Below are 27,584 nucleotides of genomic sequence, written 5' to 3' on the forward strand. Positions count from 1 at the left end.
GACAGTAAGTGAAGTGCTTACTTAGGACCAAAATGATGTACATCCCTGAGCCTTTAACGCTCTTCTCATTCTAAATCCAAACAATACCCTTCAGAAAGCTCACCATTTTGCTTACAAAAGGAAAGATCTTCAGCCTTTAAACTTTTTTGTAAATTACACTATGAACCATGTAACTTAGGAAGCCACAGGCTCACATACATAACGGCTGTAAAGACCCCTGAGCACACATCTCCCTCGAGAAGCCCACACACACACTTGGGGGATGTCTTATGCTTTCCCTGGTCCCCCACGTGCTGAATGAAGATCCAGGTTGTAGGTTCTTTTAATAAGTGTGTCTGCTTACTGGCGCATCCTGAGAGCCCCTGCCTGTGATGAAGCCAGAACCCTGCCTTTGTCTGGCTGTGTTCCCTTACGGGAAAGGGAATGCCTCAGCTGAACTGGCAGCGTGGAACTATGTCTTTTTTTTTTTTTTTTTTAAGTTCTCTAGCAGGCTCTGGAGAGATGCCTTGTGGTTATGAATACTGGCTACTCTTCCAGAGGACTCAGGTTGAATTTCCAGCACCACACGGCGGCTCACAAACATCTGGAACTCCAGTCCCAGGGGATCTGACAGCCTCCTCTGGTCTGCAGGCACTACATGAACTGTAGTACACAGACATTATGTACGTACACCCAACACTGCAATAGGACACAGACACACTCGCAGGTGATACTCGCACATGCACAGAACGCAGTACTTTAACAGTTTTACAATTCCTTGTGCATAAATTCAACTTTGGTAAAACAAGCCCTGGTTTGTGGTGATTTGACTTACGAATCTTTAACATGATACAAAAGTAATGCACACTCATGAGAAATCATTTTAAATTTTGATTTGTGCCCCCAAGGCTAGACATAGGCTGTATGGGACCCTCTTGGGATACTGGCCAGGCAACAGAAAGCCACATGATCAGAAAGATAGCAGAGGATACCCCACATGTGTAGTGCTGCTGAGCTGACATGTCCAGTAGGTTAGGTGTAAGAAATGCATTTAACCCACAGTATTTTCAATTTATGATGGGTTGATCGGGATATGACTCCATTGTAAGTCAAAGATCACGTGTATTTAAAAGTAAATGGTGACCAGGAATGGAATGATGGTTCATACCTGTAGTCCCAGTGCGTGGAAAACAGGGCGGGGGGGGGGGGGGGGGGGCACAAGAGGGCTACCATGAATTCAAGGCCAGCCTAGGCTATAGGAATGATTCAACATCTCTACAAACCAACCATAGAATATAGTATGCATTGGTGAAGAAGTAGGAAACAGGACCCTCAAACATTCTGGTGGGAATGTGAAATTGTAAACCCACTTTGAAAACAGGCATGGCATTTTCTTATAGCATTAAACAGATTTGTTATGTGACTCAGCAAATCTCCCTGATATTCACCCAACATAAATGCAAACTCTGCCCACACAAAAGTGGGTATACAGATGCTCCATGGCTTTAGCAGCCATTTTCATAATAGCCCTAATCTAGAAACAACTAGAAATGTCCATTAGCTGGCTAAAGGACAGTATAATGATCCTCCTTGACCGACTGACCATCTCACTCTGTATAATAACCATTGTCAACCACAATCTGAAGTAGTAAATGGAAAATTCAAGAGATGAAGAATTCTGAAGTTTGAAATTGCATACTGTTCTGGGCAACACAATGAAAGCTCACTCCCCACTGGGGGCATGAATCACCCTTTTGTCCAGTGCCTCCATGCTCTCCACCCTTCCTACCTGTAGTCCCTCACTCATCAGATGGACTGTGGTGGTGTGACAGTGCATGTGTTGAAGGTATCGTTATTTTGCTCTATGTTCTCAATGCACAACAATGTGGATGCTGACAACTTTATCTTAGTGTACTGTAGCATCAGGCATCCACTGGGGGTTCCGTAATATAGATAAGGAGACTACTGTGTGTGCTTACTACGTATTGCTATTCAGCCATAAAAAGGAACAAGAATGACTCCTGATAATACTACACTCCATGAATGAAATCACAACAGGAGACCACATGCCAAACATCTAGTTAGGGTTTCTATTGCCAGGACAAAAAGCAAGTTGGGGAAGAAAGGGTTTACTTGGCTTTCACTGCTATTCATTATCAAAGGAAGTCAGGACAGGAACTCAAACAGGGCAGGAACCCAGAGGCAGGAGCACATGAAGAGGCCATGGACGGGTGCTGCTTACTGGCTTGCTCACATGGCTTGTTCAGCCTGCTTTCTTATAGAACCCAGGACCACCAGTCCAGGGATAGCACCACCCACAATGACCTACGCCCTTTCCCATCAATCACCAATTTTAAAAAATGCCCTGGCTGGGAGGTGGTAGTGCATGCCTTTAATCCCAGCACTCAGGAATCAGAGGCAGGTGGATCTTTGTGAATTTGAGGCCATCATGGGCTATAGAGTGAGTTCCAGGAAAGGCTCCAAAAGCTACACAGAGAAACCCTGTCCCGAAAAACCAAAATAAACAGCCCAATCTTATGGAGGCATTTTCTCAATAGAGGCTCCCTCCTTCAATGACTCTAGCTTGTGTCAAGTTGGCACAAAACTAGGCCAGGACATCATATAATTCCATTTCTATGTAAACATCCAAGCAAAGAAGACTCATAAATGAAAAGGAGATTCATAGTTGACGAGACAGGGAAGGAGTGAATGGATATATAGTCTTTTACTGGACAACGGAAGTTTTCTAAAATTAGAATGTGGTTGTATTGGTGTGTTCAGTCTGCCATAACAGAAATTTATTTCCCAAAAGGAAGTCCAAGATTAGAGCAGGAACACAGACAGGTGCTGTGGATATTGCTCTGTATAAATAAAATGCTGTTTGGCCAGTGGCCAGGCAGGAAGTATAGGCCGGACAAGAGAGAAGAGAATTCTGGGAGGTGGAAGGCTGGGGCAGAGAGACACTGCCAGCCGGCCGCCATGACAAGGAAGATGTAAGGTACAGGTAAGCCACAAACCAAGTGGCAAAGTATAGATTAATAGAAATGGGTTAATTTAAGTTAGAAGAAGTAGATAAAAAGAAGCCTGCCACGGCCATACAGTTTGTAAGCAATGTAAGTTTCTGTGTGTTTACTTGGTTGGTTTTGAGCGTCTATGGGCCTGGCGGGTGAGAGAGATTTGTCCTGACTGTGGGCCAGGCAGGAAAACTCTAACTACAGACAGGTCCTGGTGAATTCTTTCTTTAGCTTGCTGAGGACAACTTCTCCCCGTGTGCTCCACGGGCAGGTACACAAATGCACGAGTGACCGAGACTGACCAATACCTGGCCCAGAAAGTCAGAGATATTAACAGATGATGCCATATCTCCATCTGCACATCACAGGAAGGCAGGAGAGCTTTGGACCGGGGCACCATGGATAGAAGGCGCATTTCTGCCTGGGCAGAAGTGTCTTTGTTGTCTTATCTCCAAAGTGAGGGTGAGAAGAGAATATTCTCCAGGGCTTTATGGTACTCACACAGTCTAGCAGCAGGGTAAGTCTGCAGCAGCATTCCTTCAATTATGCAGGGCCTGACGTTTTTTGTTTAGTTTATTTATTGCTTATTTTTGAGACTATTTATATAGCCCAGGCTGACCTCAAACTTGTGACCCTCTCCCTCCCTAATGCTGGCACAACCACACCTGGCCAGGGCCCACTTTTCCTGGGGTTCTGCTATAAAACTCCTTTGACCAAATGCCCCCGATCTGCAATTGTATCATCTGCCGGAAGAGCAATGTCTTGCAAAGCCCACATGAAAACAGAGCCCACAGTAGTCACAACAGTCATCTGGTCCAAGCTTCAGATGGAGACAATGAGACTGGGTGTGGGGGCTTCCTGACCAAAGGCTGGTCCGCCTTGCTAGAAGGCCCACCTAACATGATTACCACCCCCACCCCCAAGCTCACTGTTTAGTCAGCCTCAGTGTCGGAACTTCTCCAAAGAGATATCCTGTCCACTGGCTACAAAGGTAGATGGAGAAAAGTCATATGTGATTTTAAAGACTGTCAAACGGAAATTACAAACGCTCCACTTGAAAGATGATAACAAAAACATTTTCAATGCTTCTTGTTTCTTCCTAAGCCTCCATCCCTTTACCAAAACCAGTTCTTTAAAAACTATGAACCAAATAACAGTTCTGCAGACAAGAGGTGAGCTATTCCCAGAGAACAGCTATGGCATTTTTCCTTGTTACCTTGGTAACCGCTACCTTGGCACCCTTGTTGATGAGCTGAACCACATTCTCTGCTTGGCCTTTGTATGCAGCTATGAGCAGGCGTTCTGAAAGCGCAGCGACCGCATCCTGCTGGCTCATGAATTAGGAGAGAAAGGGGTTCTCAGGAAAGCAGCAGATCAGTGCCTTCAGCTCCACATGCAGCCTCTGGCTAGGGCTGGAGTCCACAGGGAAAGGTGCTCAGAACCATGGGGGATGCCTTTGTTACTACTCCATCTTCAGGTCCTAGGGGGTCACAAAACAAAGCGGCCATCAGTGCCACTCAGCACTCAAGGACAGACAGACCACACCTCTGCTGACCTCAGGCTATTCTTCTGGGTGCACAGCACAGGGAAGGAAAGCTAAAGAGACATCAAAAGCACACTTCCACAGCATTTCAGAGTGAAGGGCAGCAGAGGGTGCCAATCTCTCCACTTCCTCCCTCCTCAGGACCAATTCTCCACAAGGTGGGCAGCACTGGGAGGCTGCATTTGTTTGTTTTGTTTTGTTTTTCAAGACAGGGTTTCTTTGAATAGTTTTGGTGCCTGTCCTGGATCTTGCTTTGCAGACCAGGCTGGTCTCAAACTCAGAGATCCACCTGCCTCTGCCTCCCGAGTGCTGGGATTAAAGGTGTTCGCCACCACCACCCAGCTAGGAGGCTGCATTTTTACCCTGGGTAACGAGGCCTGATATAACACAGGGAGGGAAGGTGGGAAGAATGATGTAATTATATTTTAATTACTTGCTTTTAACTTTAAAAAAAGAGGACTGATATGAATCCCCAGACCACCCCTGTACTGTGAACGATCAACCTTAGCCTTGTGGGCCAGGTTCCTATGACTCCACCATGGCTAACATGTACTCAGACCATGGTAGGCAGGGTGTCTCTCTGAGAAGACACATGCTCATGCACACGCGCACGCGCGCGCGCGCGCGCACACGCGCACACACATACACACACACACACACACACACACACACACACACACACACAACACAGTGCACATGATATTCTTTATCCTTTACTTTCTGAAAATAGCGCAGCCTTCCGAGTTCTGGAGCACAGAACACAGAGTTCTGAGCACAGGCTGCAGGCCGACTCCAGTTGCAAGCTGATGAAACACTCCACCTTGTGAAGAAAATGATCCCTCACTCGGGGCAGCCTGCTCTGGTGCTGACAGTCTAGGAACACCTCCTCCACAAACACCCCACACTCCCTTGCAAAATGGGAGGGCATAAATGGCCCCTACATGACATAGGACAAAGGCTCGCTGTGCAGTGGTCTGGAGGCAGGAACTACAGTCAACTTAAGCTCCTCCTCTCATGAAAGGACCAAAGTGAATGGAACTCTGCACTCCCCGCAAGTGGCCCTGGGAAAATCCCTAGAGCAAACCAAGTCAGGGGTAGATTTTAATTCTGAGGCAGAAGGAGGAAGAAGGACATCTTTGTATTTTAAAACACGTTTATAGTTGCCAGGGAGATGGATCAACAGGAATAGACACTTGCTGCAAAGCCTGAAGACCTGGGCTTAGTCCCCTGCACCTCCTGCCCACACACCAAAAAAAAAAAAAAAAAAAGAAAGAAAGAAAAGGAAAAAGGAAACGCTGTAGCAAAGGAAAACCACTCTTCACCCCAACAGTCAATCTCCTTTTGGTGTTCAAGAATCTACGGGCATCTTTCATAGTTGCTTCCAGAAACTCGATGATCATTTCAATCTCAGGTCATGCAGTCAACTACCCTGGGAGGCTGGGGTAGAGTCTCACACACAAAACAGACACCAACCAACTCTCCTCTCACAGCAGTAGGGAGTGAAAATGGTATTTCATTATAAGAAATCTAGCCAGATGTAAACACTGTAATTTTAGAACGATAATTCTTACCTACCCCCAATCTCTTTATTATCACATTTCATATTGTTCTCCATCTGTTGCCCCAGATACAGGCAAAAGATAACAAGGAAAGGGAGAGGGACCTGGCAAGCCCAGCCTGCTCTCGCTCACCAGGTCACTGGAAGTACAAGTCTGAAGAGGGTGATGTGCATTTCCCTTCCTGTGCTGGGCATCGATCCCAGGGCCTGTCACATGCCAGGCAAGTGTGCTCCCACAACGTTACATTCCCTGCCCAATGAAAGAACAGAGTTAGGACTCAAAGCAGTGAGAGAGACGGCTAGAAATGCCTTTGGAAGGGCCCAAAGCCACACGACTACATTTGGGGCTTTATTTCCTGTGCGTGTGCACACACAAACACAAACACACACACACACACACACACACACACACACACACACACACAGAGTCATTTGAGGGATGCTTGTCTTTATCAATACAGAGTGTACTGTTTCTTCTTCTGCAGGTGGGATGTGTTCCATTTACACACATTGCTCTGATGTGTTGCTCCTTCAGCTTAAATGCTGAAAAATCACTCTGTGCCAAGTGTAAGAAAAATGCATGGCATTAGCCACCAGTTCCGGAAAGATCTCCCTCCCACCTTCCAGTCTGTCCCCTTTGCAAACCCTCATCTATCCATTTCCTGTCTCCATGCACTTGGCTTCATCCCCACACGTTCCTTTCAGCACCTTCCTTGCAAAGGCTGGCTGAGTCAAAGACGGCCTGCTTCAGCCACATTTTCTCATCACTGCTGAATTCCACCCAGTCTCCTCCAAAGCTTGTCTGAAAAGGTGAGCATCTCAGCCGCACTCTCACTGTCTCTAGCCCCCGAGCCACAGAGATCCAGCCCCCTTAGCAACAGACACAAGGTCCAACCAGCTTCTGCTAAACTGACTGCCACTCCCAGCCACCCATCTCATGCAACAGATGACGCCCCTCAGACAATGAGACTAAAGCCAGAAGTTCTTATGGTGACAGCTGCAGGCTGAGATAGCTTTGCTTAGATACTTACTCGGCAAATAGCCCTTTGCAAATACAGCCACCACTATTTTATTTTAAACATAAAAACACTCCATTGGTGAGAAAATATTGGTCAACTAGCAATGCTATTTTTTTTGTTTGCTTTTCTGTGGCAGCTACATAAGAACCCTCTTTACCTGCGCCCCACAATACCACCCACACACCTGCAGGACAGTGGTCATTCACAACAGATCTTGGATATGCCCCATTACCCCCAGCATGCTGGCTCAGAAACCTGCCTGCAAGATCAGCATCAGTAACACCACCCAGGGTTATCAGCTCCTATCTGCAGCTAACACCACCCCTCTCGAACTTGGACATCTCAAAGTCATTCTCAATTTCATTGCAGGGATCATCTCACTGTGAGGACCTACACCAGCGGACGCTTTACACCAAGGGTGGCTGTACAGGGACTGGAGATGCTGAGTCTGCTCTGCTTCCTGTTTCCCCTCACGACCTCACTCGGAGTGAGAGGATGCTCTGCTCCCTGTCTGGGAACCCGCAAACTAGGCCAGACAGGAGGCAGGCAGGGATAGGGAGGGATGGAGAGCTCCCGAGGGGAAGGAAATGTAAGGGCATGACCAGTCTGCAGCCTGAGTGAGTTAGTCTTCACTGCTAACCTGTTGGGTGCCCTACTGTCGCAGCTTTGGCCTCTCATTAAATCCAAGTCTCCTTTCCCATCTGATAGTCATCATTCAAGAGAGTCTTGCTGCTAGAAGTGAGCAGCAGTCTGTCTGCCTCTCACCTGTCAATCACAGCCTTTGTCACAGGACTCATTTGCACAGTGCTCTGCAGGGAACCGCTCAAAGGCAGACTTGCTGCCGCTTCTTCAGGCAGGAAGGGAGCAGACACACAGTAAGTCCACAGAGCACATGCAGGTGGGGGTGGACTCCAGAGGCCCGCTGCCTCCTTCCCTGCCTGTCCTACCCCTTCTGCAATCACGGATCCCTAGTCCGCAGTCTCTCATCACAAGGGGTAGAGAATTCCACAGATGCTCCACCTGTGAGGCAATTGTTTTTCTGTTTTGCTTCATACAGCAAAGGGTCTATGAGGTTTGATTTTGCTACTTTATTGCAGATTTACAACCAACTCTCCCAGTGCCGGTCAATATCCGAAAGCTTACCATATTTAGTCTCCTCCCAATGCACTACTCCAAACAAGCCCTTCAAAGAAAAGTCCTAGCCAGGCATTGTGCAGAGCCCACCGGGATTCAGTCACCAGAGCTGGGGCAGGAGAGCACACACGGTTAGAATAACTAGCTTTTCCCACTGGAGGGATTACTCACGCATGGGGCTGTCCTCCGTGTTCTTTCCTGGAAATGCAGTCAATTCTCTCCTGGTGGGCTCACAAGCTTCCCAGGGCTGCTGCTCCTGGATGCTCAGTGATTCACCTAGAGCGATGGTAAGCCTTCTTCCTTGGCTGCCTCTGCCACGATGCTAGCAATCGGCATCACCAGCCTATTAAGGCATCCATTCAGTTCCAGATGCTGCTGTTGCCACTGTTCTAGTGCTGGAGATTCAGATTTTGTGAAACCACTCTCTCTTACAAGCAGAGGACCTGTAACCCTGCCCGACAAGAGTCGGGGAGCGATTCCCTGCTGAGGAGAGTGCTTCAGACGGATGCTCTGGTGATGGAGAAGCAAACTTTGCAGCCTGGCATGAAGGGGAGCACACAGGAAGGGGAGGAGGACAACCGACTGTCCTCACAGGAACAGCTGAGGAAATGTTGGCATCCTGCGCAGCGCCCCAGACACAAGCTGCTTGAGCAGAGTCCCATACCGGGACTGCGGCGTCAGCAGCACAGACAGAGTCTGGCTGAGTGGCCACTGAGACATCTGTAAATGCAATCTGCTCAGAAACTCCTCCACAGTGTGTGCAAGGGAGCAGGGTGTGGGGAAATGGAGGGCTGATGCCCCCCTGAAGCAGACGATGCACGCTGCCGCTTTTCCAGGCCTCACAGGTGTGCCTCCCTGCCCACTTCCTCAAGTAACAGCAACTTCCTACTGGGGACCTAAGAAGGCTTCCATTTTGATTTGAGCCAGGACACCACAGTTCTCATGTGAAGAAGATAGGATTAGTGGGTCTAGACGGGGAAGAATAACTTGGCAAACAAGCCTTCTGACTACCATCCTGTCCCTCTCTTCCCCCCACCCCCCAGGACAGCAGTTCCTACGGCCATGGGGCTGGGATCTTGCTTCTGTCTTTTGGCACAGAAAAGTGAGACTGTGGGCTCTGGCCTACACACTGCACAAATGTGGAAATATACCACAAATGTGGAAACAATTGCCAAGAGATGATAACACCGTCTTTCCCTTTTCTTTTGGACTGTATGTATATATATTTCATTCTAGTTCATCCAAAATCACTCACTACTCTACTGTTGCAATCATCACAGGGGGGCTAAGTAAGATTACATAATTTCATCCCTACTTTGAAGAAACTATTCCCTGGGTACCGTTAAGCCACAATGAAAACCCAAAAGACCAGGTTCCAGCAACAAAGCACACCAATTTCACCAATGCCACCAGTTTCAAATCCATTGTCTCAGAGATCCGAGACAGTTCCTCCTCCCGATGACCCCCCTCCCACATCAGAGGCCGATAGCACAAGTGCGGACCACGTGTACGGCTCGCAGAAGGTTATGGGCATAGAGAAGGAACCAGCAGGGCAGAAACTCTGCTCCTAGCAAGCCTCATCTCACACCACCATTCCAGAACAAGAGGGACGATTATTTCTCGAGCCATTTCAAGGACAGGCAGACGCTGACGGTTACTGAATCAAGAATCAAGTCACCACCTTGGCAGGAGACAGGAAGACACAGTTGGGTGACATGTATATTGTCTAGGAAACCTTTGTCACACAGCTCCACTTTAAAAAAAAAAAAAAAAAAAAGTCTGCTTACAGGTAAGACTCATTAGCTTGGTGGACCAGAGCTGTACTATTGGTCAAAGCTGTAGCTGGTCCACAGTGCTGCTGTGGTAACTTCCTTTTCTCCGGAAGGATAACTGCTTACTGGCTAGTCTACCAGCATCTTCCAGCTGGGGCTATGCTTGCCCGTCACACAGCAAATGAGTCTACAGGTGCTCAAAATTCAGCCCATTGCCCTCCCTACAGATGCTGTCTACCTTGGCAAACAAGACATTATCATCCACCTGTTACTGGCCGCTCTCTATAGGTTCCTCCATTGGACCAATCCCTATGCCCCATTGTAACTGTTATGGAAAACAAGTGTCAATTAAAGAGAAATTAGGGCATAATGGGGGTGTGCTGAGCTGATGGGATGGTGTTGCTAGAGAAGAGACACCAAAAATCTGAAGTGCTAAACGTACTTTCTGTCCCACGATCTCCCTGGCCTTGATGAAAGGCCACAGGGACATGTGGACAGAATAGCCATCTGCAGTTGAGGAGGAGGCTCCATGAGAAGCTGAATCCTCTAGACTTTGATCTAAACCTTCTAGCCTCTAGAACTGAAGGAAGAAACTCCCGTCTAAGGTGTGTGATGGTGGCCCAGGTGGACTCTACGGTACCCCTTGTGAAAAATGGTATCCGATGCAGGCTGGTCTCCTGTACCTCAAGCAGGAACACTGTCTCCATCATACCGTATTTACAGTGCCTCTCAATGTGCTTAGAACATAGCTGCTCTTTACTGTCTGCTACACATAAGACAGAAAAACTAACAGCCGGTTGCTTTGGGGCTTATGGGACCCATGGCTCCCATAGATTGAGAGGACGTGCCATTAGACAATCTGTCCTTTCCAGATGAAGCAGGCTATGGCTCTAACCCTCAGAGATAGCAGGAGTAGTGTGGTGATATAGTGTGTACCCTAATAAAGCTTGCCTGGAGATCAGAGGACAGAGCCAACCACTATATTAAACATAGAGGTCAGGCAGTAGTAGCACAAGCCTTTAATCCTAGCATTCGGGAGGCAGAGATCCATCCGGATCTCTGTGAGCTCAAGGCCACACTGGGAACAGAGCCAGGCTTGGTGGCACATGCCTTTAATCCCAGCACTAGGAAGGAAGGAAGATGGCGGGCACAGAAAGGTATATAAGGCATGAGTAAACAGGAAGTCTCATTCTGGAGGCTGAGGATTTCGTAGAGGTAAGAATGTGGCTGGTTTGTTCTGTTTCTCTGATCTTTCAGCTTTCACCCCAATATCTGGCTCTGGTTTTTTTTTTTTTTTTCCTCTCTATTAATAAGACCATTCAGCAATTCATGTTACAGAGTAGGACATGCAATTCTCTCTCTTTCTCCTTCCTCACACGACAGAGGATAGCAACTCCTGGGACCTGAAGAGTCTCTGAGCTGAGGGCAGCTCTTTGTGACACCTGTCAGTCCATCAGCACTAAAGCACTGGGCTACACTACAGCCACTGCAAACTGCCACCCTGAAACCCTTCTGGGTAAATCCACAGATGCTCAAGGAAAACAGGAACGTGCCCAAACCAACAAAACCTCCCCTGCCCCAAGGGCATCCCCATGCATGTAAGCACGCTTGCCTCCCTTTGAATCTGCGTTCAATTTTTCTTTTATTTAAATTTACTTTGTGATGTGCTAAGTATTTACTTTTTGAATGTAACAGGAAAAAAACAAAAAACAAAAACAGCAGAATCTGGGAGAGAACCCGCTTTTCTCTGGTGGCTGGGAAAGGAGGTCAGCCAGGTTTTCACTGGGAAAGTGTTGGAGGTGGGGCAGACCAAGAGAAGCTAACAACAGGAGCTGGAGCAGGTAGGCTGGTCTGAAGGACTGCAGAATTAAGGATGGTAGGGAGAAAGGAGGCACCTGCCACCAGAGCTTATCACTCAAGGGCAATGATCAGAGATGACACCGGGAGAATTAGGAGGTGGCCTTTTCTTCGTATCGTGTCAAGGAAACTGGCCCGCCTAGTGGCGGGAAGTTGGCAGAAGGAGAGTGAGGTCCTCGCTGTCCTTGGAACATGGGCATTCCTCACTATCAGCAGGCTTGCTCTCTCCCACGGTGGTATGCACATGGCTTGCATTCTCTGTCTTCTTTTCCTGTGTACAGTTATTCTGTCTTTCATGCCCGCAGAGGCAGGTGGATCTCCTGAATCAAAGGCCAGCCCATGGTTTCCAGCAGGGCTGCTTTCACAAGCTCCTTTTCTGTCCCAGAGCTCAGTGGGAAACTGTGACCAATGCCCAATACTTGCATCTGCCATTAGTATTATACAGAATAGCTCCACTGCCCTAAAAATCCCATGCTCTCCCTTGCCTCTCATGGTCTTTGCCTTTCCCATAATGCCACATGGCTGGAAGCAGACAGTACTGTTACCTTTTCAGATTGGTTGCTTTATACTAGTGGAAACCATTTAAGGTCATCTCCCATGTATTTTCATGGTTTGATAGCCGATTACTTTTTAGCAGTGTATAGTATTCCATTGTATGGACATACCACAGTTTGTTTCTCCACTCATCCATCGAAGGGTATTTTGGTTTCTTCCAAAGTTTGACTACTGTGCATGAAGCTTCTGTAAACATGAGATGACTCACTCAGGGAACACCAGAAAGTACAAACACCAGTCAGACCAATGGCAGGGGTGAATTCTGGGAGAAGCTGTTGTTTGGTCTTCCCAGGGCAGCAGCTGCTTTTACACTGATCTAACTCCAAGATCAAAGATACCCTTTTAGTTCCCACCTTGTACAACTCCTTCGTCTCACTGGGCACTACCACCCTCCCCTCATCAGATGTCTGTGGCCTGTTCTGGCTGTCTTTTTTCTCCCACTGAAGGGCTTTCTCCTGCTGGGACCCTAAAGTTGCAGGTCCTGGGGGTCTTGGTCCTCTCCTCTTCTCATTTTCTCCTCCTCCGCCTCTGCTGCCCACAACCTCTCCTGCTGCCTAGAAACAGAACTCTGCAAGTCTACTTCGTGAGCCCCGTTCACTCTCTCTGTAGCTCTATATTTAGGCACTGAGACACCCAACAGGCATTTTACTCAGATGCCCCCTCTCAACAGCCTTCCTTCAAAACCTCTTCCTCTTCTGTGTCCCCACCTTCATAAAGGGCTCCAGCTCTCATCTGTGGACCTGTTTCCCTTATCTGGACTGTTTCTCTCACGCCCTGCTTCTCCCCTCCCCCACCCTGCGGTAAATCTCCAAATGCTCCGGTTTGAAAGAGTAAGGAACGGACATGAAAACTAAAGCTTTGAAGTCGGACATCCTGGGCTTCAATTCTAGCTAGACCATTTACTTGGGGCAGACTTCTAAAGGACTGTTTCCTTATTGTTTCCTTATGCATGCTGGCAGGTCACACCTCGCTGGCTGGAGGAGGCTGCAGGCACACTGCACCGTGTCGGGCAGCTGTGCTCTAAGAGATAAGCACAGTTACCAGGTTACATCTCAGATGGTTCTTGCTCTGTCTCTTCTGACGGCACCTCCTGAATACGGTACTGGCCGATAGCTTAGTCTTTAATCGGATACTGAGAATGTTTTCTGAAGCCCCATTGTGATGACTGAAATGTAGAAAGTGCAGGTTTCAGCTTGTGTATGGAAATCTGCTTCCCTAAATGAGTTGGAAGAAAGGGAGAAAGAGAAGCCAGGCCAAACTCATATTCAAGATTCAGACAGTGGGCGTAATTTGGCTTAAACTGTATCTTCAATTAAAAAAAAAAAAAAAAAAACTACTCAAGAAAACACAACCTGGACATACTATATTTGACTCCAGGAAGACTAAGTCACTGAGTTAACAGTAGTCACATTCTCCGTTCCCTGACTGGGTCTCAGATCAGTGAGCCTCTGACAGACACGCTTCCCTATCAGACCTGTCACTGTTAGAAGGTGATGAGAAATGAAGCCTTCTACTTCAGTCTGCTTCAAGATGGCCAAGACAGGGGACAGACCTTGGACTGACACACAGAAAGCTGTTCACCCCGTGTCTCTCTGCAGGTGGTGGTCAGGCCTTCAGTGCCAGTTCTGTGGTGTGTGTGTGTGTGTGTGTGTGTGTGTGTGTGTGTGTGTGTACATCTGTATGTTCTCACATCAGGTTGTGCTGGTATTGTGTTCCTTGAAATATTATGCGCGCTAATAAACTTATCTGGGATCAGAGAACAGGACGGCCACAATATTAAACAAGAGGTTCGACAGTGGTGGTGCACGCCTTCAATCCCAGCACCCGGGAGGCAGAGCCAGGCGGATCTCTGTGAGTTAAAGGCCACTTTGGAAACAGCCAGCCGTGGTGACACACACCTTTAATCCCAGGGAGTGATCAGGCAGAAAGAGAAAGATATATAAGGTGTGAGGACCAGAAACTAGAATTATTTGGCTGGTTAAGCTTTTAGGCTTTGGAGCAGCACAGTTCAGCTGAGATTCATTTGGATGAGGACTCAGAAGCTTGCAGTCTGAGGAAAGAAGACCAGCTGAGGAACTGGCGAGGTGAGGTGGCTGTGGCTTGTTCTGCTTCTCTGATCTTCCAGCATTCACCCCAATACTTGGCTTCAGGTTTGATCTGATTGGTAAGAACTTTTAAGATTCATGCTACATCAGGTGTCTCCCTGCTGCTCTATCTTATTTTCTGAGACAAAGTCTCTCACTGAATCTGGAGTGCACAGGTTTGGCTAGGCTGGCTGGCCAGCAAGCCCTGAACACCCACCTGTCTCTATGCCACCCCAGCTGAGGGAACAGAGGCATACTGCCACAGTCAGTGTATACGTGGCTCCTGGGGACCTCATGCTTGCATACATAGCAGACACTTTACCTAACCCTGAGCCATGTCTCCAGCCCCCCAGTGCCAATTATTTTGTCTTTATCTATGGACTTTTTTTAATCTGAGTTTCTCGTCAAAGAATGTTTATGTGACGATCTTCCCAGAAGGACCAGAGGCTCTGTGGATTACAGGACTGACCTTACACATTTAGTCATCTGCCACGCTGGTCTCCTCCTCTCTAGTCCTGTCTATCCCTCGTCCACTAGAGGCTCTTTTCACACCATACACGTGGTCACGGTTCTCCTTAGCTCAGAACCCTAGGTGCATATCCCTCAAGGTCCAGGGATGGTCTGGCTCCGGCCTCTAATCCCAGCCACTTGACACCCCTTCTCACACTCTGTTCCCCAACTTGGCTGCAGGGGTATTTGAATATCGAAAGGATGCTATGCCATGTTTGCTCCTCACTCCCTGGAGACCACTCCCCAAACTCCCCTTTTCCTCTATATCCGAGTCAGGGTGGCCTCCTCTCAGAAGCGCCCTTGGTACTCCTCTGTTCTCCAGGTTCCCATGGTCCAATTCATACCAGGTGGCAATCCCAGCGCAGCCATTTAGTTTGGATCAGCTGACTATGTCTGTCTGTCTGTCTGTCTGTCTGTCTCTCTCTCTCTCTCTCTCTCTCTCTCTCACACACACACACACACACACACACACACACACACACACACACACATCGATACAGGATCTCATATAGCCCAGATCAACCCTGTTTTCACTATATAGCTAAGGCTTGCCGTGAACTTCTGATTCTCCTGCCTCTACCACCCACTGGGATGACAGATGTGCACCCCCCCACGCCTGGCTGGCAATGTGCATTTTAAACCTCACTGTAGCACTTGCCAAATGGACTGCAATTGGGTCACTATGGACAGCCTCTCTCTGACTACCTTTTGATTCAAGAGTCTTCTCTATCTGTCTCTCCTTTGAAGGAGAAGGCTGACTTATGAAAGGTTGCTCCTGCAGAGGACCCAGGTTCAATTCCCAGCACCCACACAGTGTTCACAAGCATCTGTAGCTCCAGTCCCAGGGGATCCAATGCCCTCTTCTGACCTCTGAGGGCACTGAATACACATGACGAACAAACATACGTGCAGGCAAAACACCCATACATATAAAAAAAAAAAGATATCAATTTTTTTAAATGATTCAAGAAAATTAATGATTAATGATACAACCTAACGGTAGAACACTTGTCTAGTACACTGAGGCCGAGTTTGATCCCTAGCACAAGTGATAATAGTAATAACAATGATTATAATTACATTTGTTATTATAGTGATAATATCATTATACTATTGGGCTTCAGACTATGTTTCCTTGAATAGTGCCCTACAAACACAGGAGCCTATGAGGCTGAAATCCTGAAATCCTTAGCATTCCTCCTGTTCACAATCTCTCTCCTCTGAGCCTTTCCACACACACCCTGTGTTTCATTCCTCTCCGTAATATCATCACAAGTGTACAGCCTAGCACCTAGTGCAGGAACAAGATGTACCCAGAATATATGAGCCCTATGTTTACCCAGGTAGATTTCAGCCTCCCAGAGAGCAAGTGCCTTCTCTTATTTTGCCATATGCTCAAATAATAATGAATGTTTTAATGACCTCTCAAAAACCATACCCACTGTTTTTTAATCCATTCATCTGTTGATGGACATCTAGCCTGGTCCACTTCCTTGCCATCATGCATACAGAAGCAGTAAACATAGATGTTCATGTACCTCTGTGGTAGACTATGTAGTCCTTTGGTTATATGCCCAGTGATGGTTTATCATGAAATGTGCAGGAAAATGAATGGATCTAGAGAGCATAATATTAAGAGAGGTCACCCAATCTTTTTTGTTTGTTTTTGTTTTTCAAGACAGGGTCTCTCTGTGTAGCCCTGGCTGTCCTAGAACTTGCTCTGTAGACTAGGCTGGTGTCAAACTCAGAGATCCATCTGCCTCTGCCTCCTGCGTGCTGGGATTAAAGATGTGCACCACTACACCCCATTAAGGTCACCAAATCTTAAGAAGATGAGAACCACAGGCTTTCCCTTACCTGCAATGTTAGCCTATGGTGCATGTATATATGTATAACACATATATATGCAAACAGGTATGAGTGTTGATAAAGTCTAAATATCAAGAAAGGAGACCAAGAAAGAGCAATACAGGTGGTGAGCAAGGATAGGGGTAGGCAAAAGAGTATGTTTGCTGACAGATACAGCTCTAAATAGAGTTATTACAGGAAGTAGTGCAGGCAAAGGGAAGAACAGTGTGTGTGTTTGGGGGGAGGGGTTTCTCATCACACAGAGGTTAAAAGGAGACTGAATACAGGGGACTTCTAGAAGGCATCCAGGCCTAGAGAGTAAGAGGCAACCATTTCTGGAAAAGCACACATTTAATATAGAAAAGCAGAAGCCAATGTGTGGCTGGGAGGTACTCAGTGGTAGCCCTGAGGCTCCTGGGTTCCCTGTCTTGTGGCCCCCTCAGGCTGTGAAGCAGGCCTCTGCCCACTGAGGGATGCAGTAGAAGAAATACTATTGAAAATTCAAGTTAAGATGGGTGGTGGTGTCTCATGCCTTTAATCCCAGCACTTGGGAGGTAGAGGCAGGCAGATCTCTGTGAGTTGGAGGCGAGCCTAGTCTATAGAGTGAGTTCCAGGATAGTCAGGGGTGTTACACAGAGAAAAACCTGGAGAGACAGAAAGAGAGACAGAAAGAGAGAGAGAGGGAGAGAGAGAGAGAGAGAGAGAGAGAGAAAATCAAGTGAAATAGCATTGACTCAGTGGGGTGTGACTTCATGCTCATACTGTGTATTATCTGCAAACGCAGATGTCAAGACCTAAACCATGTAGACTCTACACCATGTTAGCAGAGGGCTGCATAGATCCAGCTTCTCATTTCTCTGCCAAGGTTGGCAGGATGGAAACAGCAGAGGAAAGAGGGTCCTTTTAAAGGGTGTACCCACAAACTGTTCTTCAAATCGGGGCAGGTTACATCCCTGACTTCCTTGGGCCCTCATGTCCTTGTATACTGAACAGAGCTAACAATGGTAGCTGCTGACTTTAAAGGTAGCCTGCACAACCTACATAGTAGATGATAGCACACAGCTTAGAAAAGGCACCCCATGACTATGGGGAGTGAACATCTGAACATGAAGCCAGCAGGAAACTGAAGTTTCTAAATGACTTCCAAGTCTTTCCCAGCATTTGATCCCGCCTGGATCCCTTATCCTACCAACTGTAGGTAACAAGTCCAAAGGGCTGCCCTGGGCATGCTTTGTATACTCAGTACACAGCACAGTGTTGCTCAGCTTCAGCACAGAACTTGCTGGGATCAGGTGTCCTCACAGAGATGGGATAAAAACAAGTACAGCTGGTCATCAGGGAGGGAGGTGTCATCACACACTGATGATCAGGCATGTTTGGGAAGATGCTCTCTAAGCTGGGCTCTGACCCTCAAGAAAGTAAGGCGGAGTTAGGTAGAGGGCAGACGTCCCAGAATTCCCTGCCTGAAATCAGCTCAGGCTCACATTCAGAATCTTCCTAGCTCAGGTTATTCATGGGTATCTCCTAGTTTTCTAAATTACATATTGCCCAGGTGTTAAGTTCCAGACACAGATGAACAATAGGCAATAATAAAACAAATGACAAATACCAAATTATCACATCAGTTACTATGAATTATTCAAAATTAAAATCCTGCCACATCAAGGTGGAGAGATGACGCAGAGGTTAAGAGCACTGGCTGCTCGTCCAGAGGTCCTGAGTTCAATTCCCAGCAACCACATGGTGGCTCAAAAGCCATCTGTAACTGTCTGTGATCCCATGAGATCTGATTCCCTCTTCTGGTATGTAGACATACATGCAGACAAAACAGCCATATATATATATATATATATAATACATACATTAAAAAAAAAAAAAAGAAAGAAAAGAAACTTAAGCCTGGAAAAAAAATCTCTGCCACATCTTTGCAAGGACAGGTATTTAATGGGAGCCACTGTGACCAATGTTAACAGAAATGACACTGAATTAAAGTGCTTATTTTATGGCCAGAATTAATCCCAGAGATATTCATCCCCAAGAGTTTTAAACACACTCAAAATAGTCTGTCAGCGTAGTCTAATTATTACCATAGTCAAATTACTGCTACAATGAAAACACATTTAATTAGTTCAGCTTTTAAAGTCTTCAGGAGACAACCCAAAGAAGTCATGAATTTCAGGTCAAGCTGAGAGACGACAAAGCTTCAGACGTTCTCTGCATGGTGGCAGATTAACCTTAAACCAACCTACCTACCTATCTACCTACCTACCTACCTACCTACCTTTCTTTCTTCCTTCCTTCCTTCCTTCCTTCCTTCCTTCCTTCCTTCCTTCCTTCCTTCCTTTTTTGTTTCTTTTAAAATTTTATTTATTTATTATGTATACAGCATGTATGACTGCAGGCCAGAAGAGAGCACTCCAGATCTCACTACAGATGGTTGTGAGCCACCATGTGGTTGCTGGGAATTGAACTCAGGACCTCTGGAAGAGCAGTCAGTGTTCTTAACCTCTGAGCCATCTCTCCAGCCCCCCCCTTTTTTTATAAACTCAAGTTCCATTTGCTTTTGGGATACCATCTTACAAGGACTCTAATTTGCAGTAAGGCTCGTTAAGGAAGGGAATGGCTCATTTGCCTTTAGCCTACTGGCTATGTGTGAGTTAGGACTTCTGTTGGTCTTTTCTGGGTCAAACACATATTGAAAGTCCAGTGCCACTTAGAGATCTTTGGCAGCAGTTAAGTCTGCAGCTCATACACAATTGAGCCTGTATGATAATGAGTATTCAGAGATGGGTAATGCCTGGGGGGGGGGGCACTCACCAAACTAAGACAGAGCACCTGTGTGTCCTGGGCAAGGTGTGTCTCCATGATGGATAAGGTGACCTGCTGACGTCTCACGCAACCTAAGTCAGAAGCTCATTTTTTAGTAAAAGGGGGGACCTGTAGGGCCCTGGCCTCCCTTTTGGGTAGCTGTTGCCTTGCTTGCTGACCTTGTCCTTGACCTTGATGTCCTCCCTATGCTAATTCCCTGCTGGTTTGCACCCTTTTGAATGCTTAAGGGAAGCTCCTTGTTTGTGTATCCTGCATACTGGGCATTAACAGCTTAGATGCAAGATTGTAAAACATCAGTAGCAAACTTCTGCCCTCTGGGGTTCTCCCACGGTGCTGTAAGTCTGTATTTAAAGCTTCTCCCCTCCTTCAACAAATGGCATTTTCTGCTGAGGCAAATGACCAAAAAAAAAAAAAAAAAAAAAAAAGAACCTTCTTTCTTTCATATTTTTCTCAGTAAGAAAATCTGGGTTCACCTTGGTGAGAGACTGAGCTTCCTCTCTTAGGTTCACCTCCTAGATGCTCTCAGAGGTAAAGGATTTGTCTACAGGGAAGGTCCACAGGCCCCTCTCCAGATGGATACTCCACAGGTCTCCCCACACCCTGTGACTTGAAATGCCACACATGCTGCAACTCGGGCATTGAGTGTCTAGCAGCTGGAAAGGGGGATACTAAGCAATACTTGTAGTTGGTGACCTTATCAAATTAGGCTTAAATAGTACTTGACTATATTCCAGGGATGGGAGAGGATGTCAGAAACAGGATACTGACCACCTTAAATCTTATGTTCACTGGCTTTTAAAATCAACATGATAATGCTCCAGAGAACAAGCAGCTTTTCTTACAGCTGAGCCTTCCAATCCATGACAGGACAGTTCTAAAGCACTGCCTCAGAAACCACTGTATTTATTTAATTTTTTTAAGATTTACTATTTTTTAAAATGTGTGTGTGTGCCTGTGTGCACAGATGCCATGAGTGTGCAGACACCTACAGAAGTCAGAAAAGGATGTCCAATCCCCTGGACCCAAGGTTATAGGCAGTCTTGAGCTGCCCAACATGGGTGCTGGGAACTGAACTTGTGTCCTCTGGTAGAGCAGCAATCACTCTTCACCTCTGAGCCATCTCTCCAGCTGTGCATTTATTTTTATAATCTGAGAACACTCGAGAGTTTTCAAGGCAAAGTCTAGCTAACTCAAAGAACTATCACAGAAACGCCATTTGTAGGTATATATCTAACTGAACTGTATTCATGCAATTACATAGAGTGGGTATATAAGTATTCTCAGCAGCATTATTCATAACAGCCAAAGGGAGAAAACAACTCAACAGCCCACCAACAAAGTGGGGTAGAGCAGTAAGTACAACGCACACTACTCAGCCATAGAGGACGCAAGACTAATAGTCCATGTTGTAACTGTTGGAATTCCTGGCCACTTCCCCAACTACATGATCGTATATACGCAGTTCAGTAGCCAAGTAAGGAGCCTTACATCCTACGTCATCTGTGTGCTGTGTGATTGCATAATTTGCACGCAGCGTGATCACACAATCTATGAGCAAGTGTGGTGTAGCTCTATAAGCCCATATGTGTATATGTGAGGGAATCCATAAGGAGCAGATCACAGACTCCTCCCCCTTCTTCTCCTTCTCTCCACCTTCTCTCTCTGCACGTGTCTTCCACAGGCCTGGTCATGCTCTCTTCTGTCCCTCTTTCTCCTAATAAAGCTCTGATAGGGGTTTTGTCGTGCCTGGTGGCCTTTCTCAACACAGTAACAATGCAGCTTAGTGAATAACATTGCACCGCCACATTAAAACCAACATTGGTACTTAGACAAAGCAGGTTCTCCCAGTACTCTGCACCCAGGAACCTGTGCCAAGGTTTTGCTCCATCTGCGACTGCCCACTTTTTTCATTTGCTCGGCCTCAGGACTGCTCCGAACAATACTGGCTGCTCAGATTGGTGAGTTTTCCTTTCCAATCCCTTGCCATTTCCCACGACTTTAGCCTAAGATATATGTCTTGCTGTTGGACCCCCAGGGGGTCCTCGGGCTGCATACACCATGACTCATTCTCTCTTGAAACACTGAATGCTGTTGGGGGTCCTCTGAGTGCAGACGCCCCCAGCCCTTACCCCTCTCTTGACAAAGAGTGGACTAACTTGTGCTGGTTCACAGACCCTTCCCTAACACAATAACACAAAACTAAGTAGAAGAACCCAGACATAAAATCAAATATGGCGCAGCCACAGACAGGAGGAAGGGTAGTGGTTTCCAGGGCAGAAGGGGAGGAGATGGGGACAGCTGGGTAAGGGCTTTCTTTTGAGGGAAATGGTGTTCTAGAACTAGTGATGATGACTCACCTTTGTAACTATACTGAGAACCAACGAACTGCATCCTTTCCAAGGATGAGTTGTGTCTGTGAAACACACCTCAGTTCTAACAAAGGAGTTCAGCACTACAGTGCTACAGTCAAGCAGGCAGGAGCTCACGTCTAATCTGGTGCATGCTGAATGCTGTAGGCAAGTCATTAAATCATCTGTGCCTCATTTCCTCCTCTGCAAAATGGAGATGCTAACAAAAGAATTACTACAGGTACTGTGAGGTCAAATAAGAAAGTAAAATGTTTGTCACAAAGGTGACATACAGAAAAGTACCCAAAAAAATGAACACGACAAAAACAATAGGAACTGGGAACCTTTCAACATCCCTGGGATATTCTCCATGATTTCTAGCAGCCTCAATGAAACCAGTGATTTTTCTATGTAATATTAGATAAAGAATTAAGCTGGCAGGCTTGCTATAAAACAAGGAAAATATGCAGTTAAGGAAAACATCCACAAGCAAAGAAATGCCAGCCATTACTAAGGAGATGCTGGGGTGTTCCCACTGTCCCAAGGCCAAGCTCCCAGGCTGCCCCTCAGGTACATGGGAACAAGACATTGTGTTCGTGGCTTCCCACGCTCCTCCTGATGCTCAAATGCAGGCAACGCCAGGGCTGCAGGCCAGAGAAGAGGCGCCTCCGCCACCAGACCTTGATGCCACTCAGCATGGCTGGCAGGAGAAAGCTGTGGAAATAGGGTTCGCTACCTGCATGGCTTAACTGTTGCCAGAGCAACCACTGCTTCCTATACCTAACTCAGTTTGTTGCTGGACACATGAGATATAAACTCCAAATGACAGTTGCAATGGCCTCTCTAGAAGCTTGCTTAGAAGTGGTATCTCAGCCATTAATCTTGCAATTGCCAAGGACAAGAGGAAAGCTGCCTGCAGGCATGGTTCTCTTCAGCCTGCGGGGCTGCCAAGCACAGTGAGTCACCCCTAGATAGCGGGAACTTCCTGTGTTTTGCCTTGCTCCCTTTAGCTACTGCTGCCACAACTACTGACTAGCAGAACTGCCATGGCTTGTGTCGGGATTGGGGCCTCACCTGGCATGGAAATGCTCTGACAGTGGAGAAGGGACTCTGTAAGAACACCTTGACCATAACCTGTACTGGTGGAGAGCTCATACAGATGGAGTCCCCCAAGACTTGTAACAGGACAATCAGTGTGTAAAGTCCTAGACCTCTGGACTCCAAATCCCCCAAACTTTCTGGATCACCAAAACTGGCTTCTGGTTGCCTAGTGACCCTCAATGCTGCAGCATAAAGCAAGATTTTTTTTCTTCAAAATCCTCCCACCCTGTCTTAGTTATGTTTTATTGCTGTGAAGAGACACCACAGCAACTCCTACAAAAGAAGGTGTTTCATTAGGGCTGGCTTCCAGGAGGCTCAGAGGGCTAGTCTATTATCATCAGTGGTGGGAAGTGTGGTGAGATGCAGGCAGACACGGTGCTGGAGAGGTAGCTGAGAGTTCTACATCCAGATGGGCAGGCAGCAGGAGGAGAGAGACACTGGGCCTGGATTGAGCTTCTGAAACCCCAAAGCTCAACAACCCCCCCTCCCCGCAGTGATACACGTACTCCAACAAGGCCACATCTATTCCAGCAAGGCCACACCTCCTAATAGTTCCCTCCTTATGAAACAATGGGGGCCGTTTTATTTTAAACCACCACACACCCTGACTGATAATCAGGCAAACTCTCAGCACACCTCAGAGAAATTGAGTCCCCACTCAAGCAGGGAATACTTTACACCAGAGGACGACAGAGCTGCTGTTCTGTACCCACTGAGAGAACCCACTCAGTCTGTATAACTGAGAGAACAGGTGGAGCAGAAGCAGAAGAGTCTGCATCCCTTAGGCTTTGTGGACTAGTGTCCAGGCACGGACACCGGAAGCAGTCTACACACATGGGATCAAGGTCTGAGTACAGGAGCTGACGGGGGTGCTGGAACAACTGTGGCAGAATATGGAGAAAGCAGAGAAAAGGCTCAGAGGTGGGTGTGCTAGGCAGACTTACTGCAAGTCAGGAGAAGAACCTACCATCGGACTGATCCCAGGAGGGCAGAGAGGTCAAGTACAGTAGGAGGGCCCAAGTTCACTGAAATGCTCAATGGTCTGTCTACTGAGTTCACAGGGAAAGAATCTGTTATGGTATTGGGCCTTTGAACTAAGAGATGGCAGGATTGATTCCCAAATACCAAAGGGCAACTAGTGACAGCCAACCATCAGACTGGTGAACAGAGTACCCTGGATGACAGAGAGCCCAGGATGGCAGTCAGGATGCTTGGACCGCTAGGGGCCTATGACTAACTGGCCATAGAAAACTAGCTAGACGACTAACTAAGGTGTTGTTTGACATTTAGGGAGAGAGACAGAGAGAGGGAGAGGGAGAGCAAGGGCTGTAGAGATGGTTCAGTGAGAAAGAGAGCTATGCAAAGGCATGAGGACCTGAGTTGAGATCCCAGCACTCAATGCTGTGGGGAGTGAGTCAGAAGGATCCCTGGACTGGACACTCTCCAGCTTGGCTCAGGGTTTAGTGAACACCCTGTCTCAAGGGAAGAAGGTGGACAGTGATAAAGCAGGTCACCAGACACACAAGCACAACCATACACACCATCACACTGTGTGCACCTGTATGTACACACATACATACAGACACACCGAAAAGGAGCAAAAGGAAAGTTGACATCACCCACTGCAATCCACAGTCTGAGGAAGGCCCTGTGATATTTATGTTCCCATACAGTTCCTATGACAAAGATTTCACTGATATTCCCAGAAAGGACCTGCCAACACCTGCAAGGACCACACATACCAGAATGCCAGACCTTTCAAAGACTGTTAGACATGGGTCTCAGCCGACTGTGAGACCATAGGACCTAAAATATGTTCCCCAGTAATAGAGGGGCTTTGCAGAGTCCCGTCGACAGACACAGCAATGGTCATGGCTGTTTCACTGTAGATCCAGTCGTCAACTGAAGCACGCTGTGGTTACTCTCTCGTCCTCGAGGCTGTGATTCAGATAGAGTACTGAGAAACCGAACCTACTCCAAACCTAACAGTGGTTCAGCCGATGAAGAGGGGTGAGGATGTTGCACAGAAGAGGAAGGGCAGTAGATGTTTTCCTTATCATCACAATCCTCTGGATTGTCTCCAGAAGGACAGCTGGCATGCATCAATTGGGCCAACTTAGTCCCCAGTACCCTGCTTTCCTGTATGAGGCAGCAGGAATCAACACTTGGCCTTCACCAGGCCTGGCATTTCTGTTGCTTAGTGACTTGAATTTTGTCCAATATCAAGCAGGCATAATGTAAAACACCAAACATCCCAGAAACAAATAGACATCTGGCAATTTGAAATTGAGCCATTAAGAGTTACTCACATTGAGCTGGGCTGGGCTCTCCCCTACTGATCACTAAATGAGAAGATGCCTTACAGCTGGATCTCAAGGAGGCATCTCCTCAACTGAGGCTCCTTCCTCTGATGACTCCAGCTTGTGTCAAGTTGACACACAAAACCATCCAGTACACTAAGAGACCTTCGCAACAGTCATCAGTAGGTAACAGAGATGGGAAACACCTGCTGCCAAATCTACACCAAGAGAACCAGCTCCTGAAAGCTGCCCTTTGACCTTCACACTAAGGAGGAAGAGGAGGAGGAGGAGGGAGAGAGGAGGGGGGAAAGAAGGAAGAGGTGGCAGGGGCAGGGAGGAAGAAGAGACAGCAGCAGCCGCACTAGACACCGTCAGCCTCCACCTGGAAGCACATGGAAGGCAGGTCCACCGCTAATGGTTGCCACCCCACGGGAGGACTGTAAACACCTCACTCCAGCATGCTGGACAAAGGCAACTTCTATTATGTGTACAGAGCCAATGAGACAAACACTTTCCTCCTGGAGGATGTCTATTTCTGCCTTGCTCTACCGTCATCACCATCATTTCTAATATGCTACATTTTGAAATATTTGTAAAACATGGTACTAGAAATATAAAAAACAAAAAATACAGGTTTCAAATTTTTGTTCATAGATTCAAAACTTATGAAATATGTGGAGCATATTCCAATAGATATAGTTAAATAAAAAACAGGAAAAGCTGTAAAAGTCATATACTGTGGTGGTGTAAGAATGTCCCCTATAGGCTCATATATTTGAATGCCCAGGGAGTGGCACTCTTTGCTGGAGTAGGTGAGGCCTTGTTGGAGGAAGTGTGTCTGTAGTGGGTAGCCATCCCAGCATTGGCCTGGAAGTTCCAACCCCCATTGAGGCTTCGGTAATGGTCACGCCCACAAGGCGGGGCTGAGAGAGGAAGCTGAAGACCCAGGATTGAGAGGAGAGGTCTCTCTTGGTTCTGGGACCCTGGACACTGGAGGTAGACTGAACAGAGTTCTCCAGAGAACACCACTGGACTGTGCCATACCTTTGCCAGATCCTTTCATTTGTAAGTTACCCCACAAAATAAACCTCCCTTTTAACTACGTGGAGTAGCCTTAATAATTTCACCAATATGTGTTGCTGGGGGGGGGGGGGGGCGAGCTTTGAGGTTTTAAGGGCCCAAGCCAGACCCAGTGGCTCTTTCTCTTCCTGCTGCCATTGGATCTGGATGTAGAACTCTCAACTTCTCCAGCACCAAGTCTGCCTGCATGCCACCTGCCTGCTCCCTGCCATGATGATAATGGATTAAAATTCTGAAACTATAAGCCAGCTCCAATTAAATGTTTTCTTTTATAAGAATTGCTGTGGTCATGGCATCTGTGGTGGTTCAAATATGAGTGACTCCCATAGGCTCATATATCTGAATTCTTGGCCACTAGGAAGTAATGCTACTTGACAGGGATCAGAAGGTATGGCCTTATTGAGGAAGTGTGCCAGTGGCGACTGACTTTGACCTTTTGATAGCTCAAGCCAGCCCAGTATCTCTCTTCCTGCTACCTCTTCAGTACCATGTCTGTCTGCCTGACACCATGCTTCCTGCCATGACAACAATGGACTAAACCTCTGAACTCTAAGCAAGCCCCAGTTAAATATTTTCCTTTACAAAATTTGTCATGGTGTCTCTTCACAGCAACAGAAACCCTAATTAACACTCCAGGAGTGGAGTGTTTCTGTGACAAACCAGACCATGCTGCTTGTTGGCTGAATGTGGATTTTAGGACTGGATTAAGAAAGAAGTTGAATGCTTTAAGTGAAGCTTAATGGGCCGTACTAGTAGGAGCATGGAAGACAGTAGTACTGAGGGTGATCTGAACTGTAGGGGCCAGCCCAAGAAGCTTCAGAGGAGAATATTAATATGTGTTCCATAGACCATTCTTATGATATATTGGTGAAGAATGTAGCCACTTTCTGCCCTTGTCCAAAAAACCTGTCTGAGCTAAATTGAAGAGTTATGGATTAACAGTTTTGGCCGAGGAGCTTTCCAGGCAGCCTAGTATTGACTGTTGCTTGGTGACTAGGGGTCACACTTACACAGATCTATAGTGAAACGGAGCAAGATGAGCAAGGAAAAATA

The 27,584-nt window shown here is 47.0% G+C and overlaps 1 protein-coding gene across 1 annotated transcript in view; it reads right to left on the minus strand.

Moving 5' to 3' along the window:
- The window catches only part of Ankrd6 (ankyrin repeat domain 6), a 75,171-nt gene extending 66,246 nt beyond the window's left edge, over positions 1 to 8,925 (minus strand). The window contains exons 1-2 of the mRNA XM_036178919.1: positions 8,419 to 8,925; positions 4,210 to 4,473 (exon numbers count right to left, since the gene is read on the minus strand). Of these exons, the coding sequence (XP_036034812.1) occupies positions 4,210 to 4,329 (120 nt within the window). The 5' untranslated portion in view covers positions 4,330 to 4,473; positions 8,419 to 8,925. The remainder of the gene's footprint in view (positions 1 to 4,209; positions 4,474 to 8,418) is intronic.
- Positions 8,926 to 27,584: the final 18,659 nt, after the last annotated feature.

The sequence above is a fragment of the Onychomys torridus genome, chromosome 2 (genome assembly GCF_903995425.1).
Source record: "Onychomys torridus chromosome 2, mOncTor1.1, whole genome shotgun sequence".
Taxonomy (NCBI): Eukaryota; Metazoa; Chordata; class Mammalia; order Rodentia; family Cricetidae; genus Onychomys; species Onychomys torridus.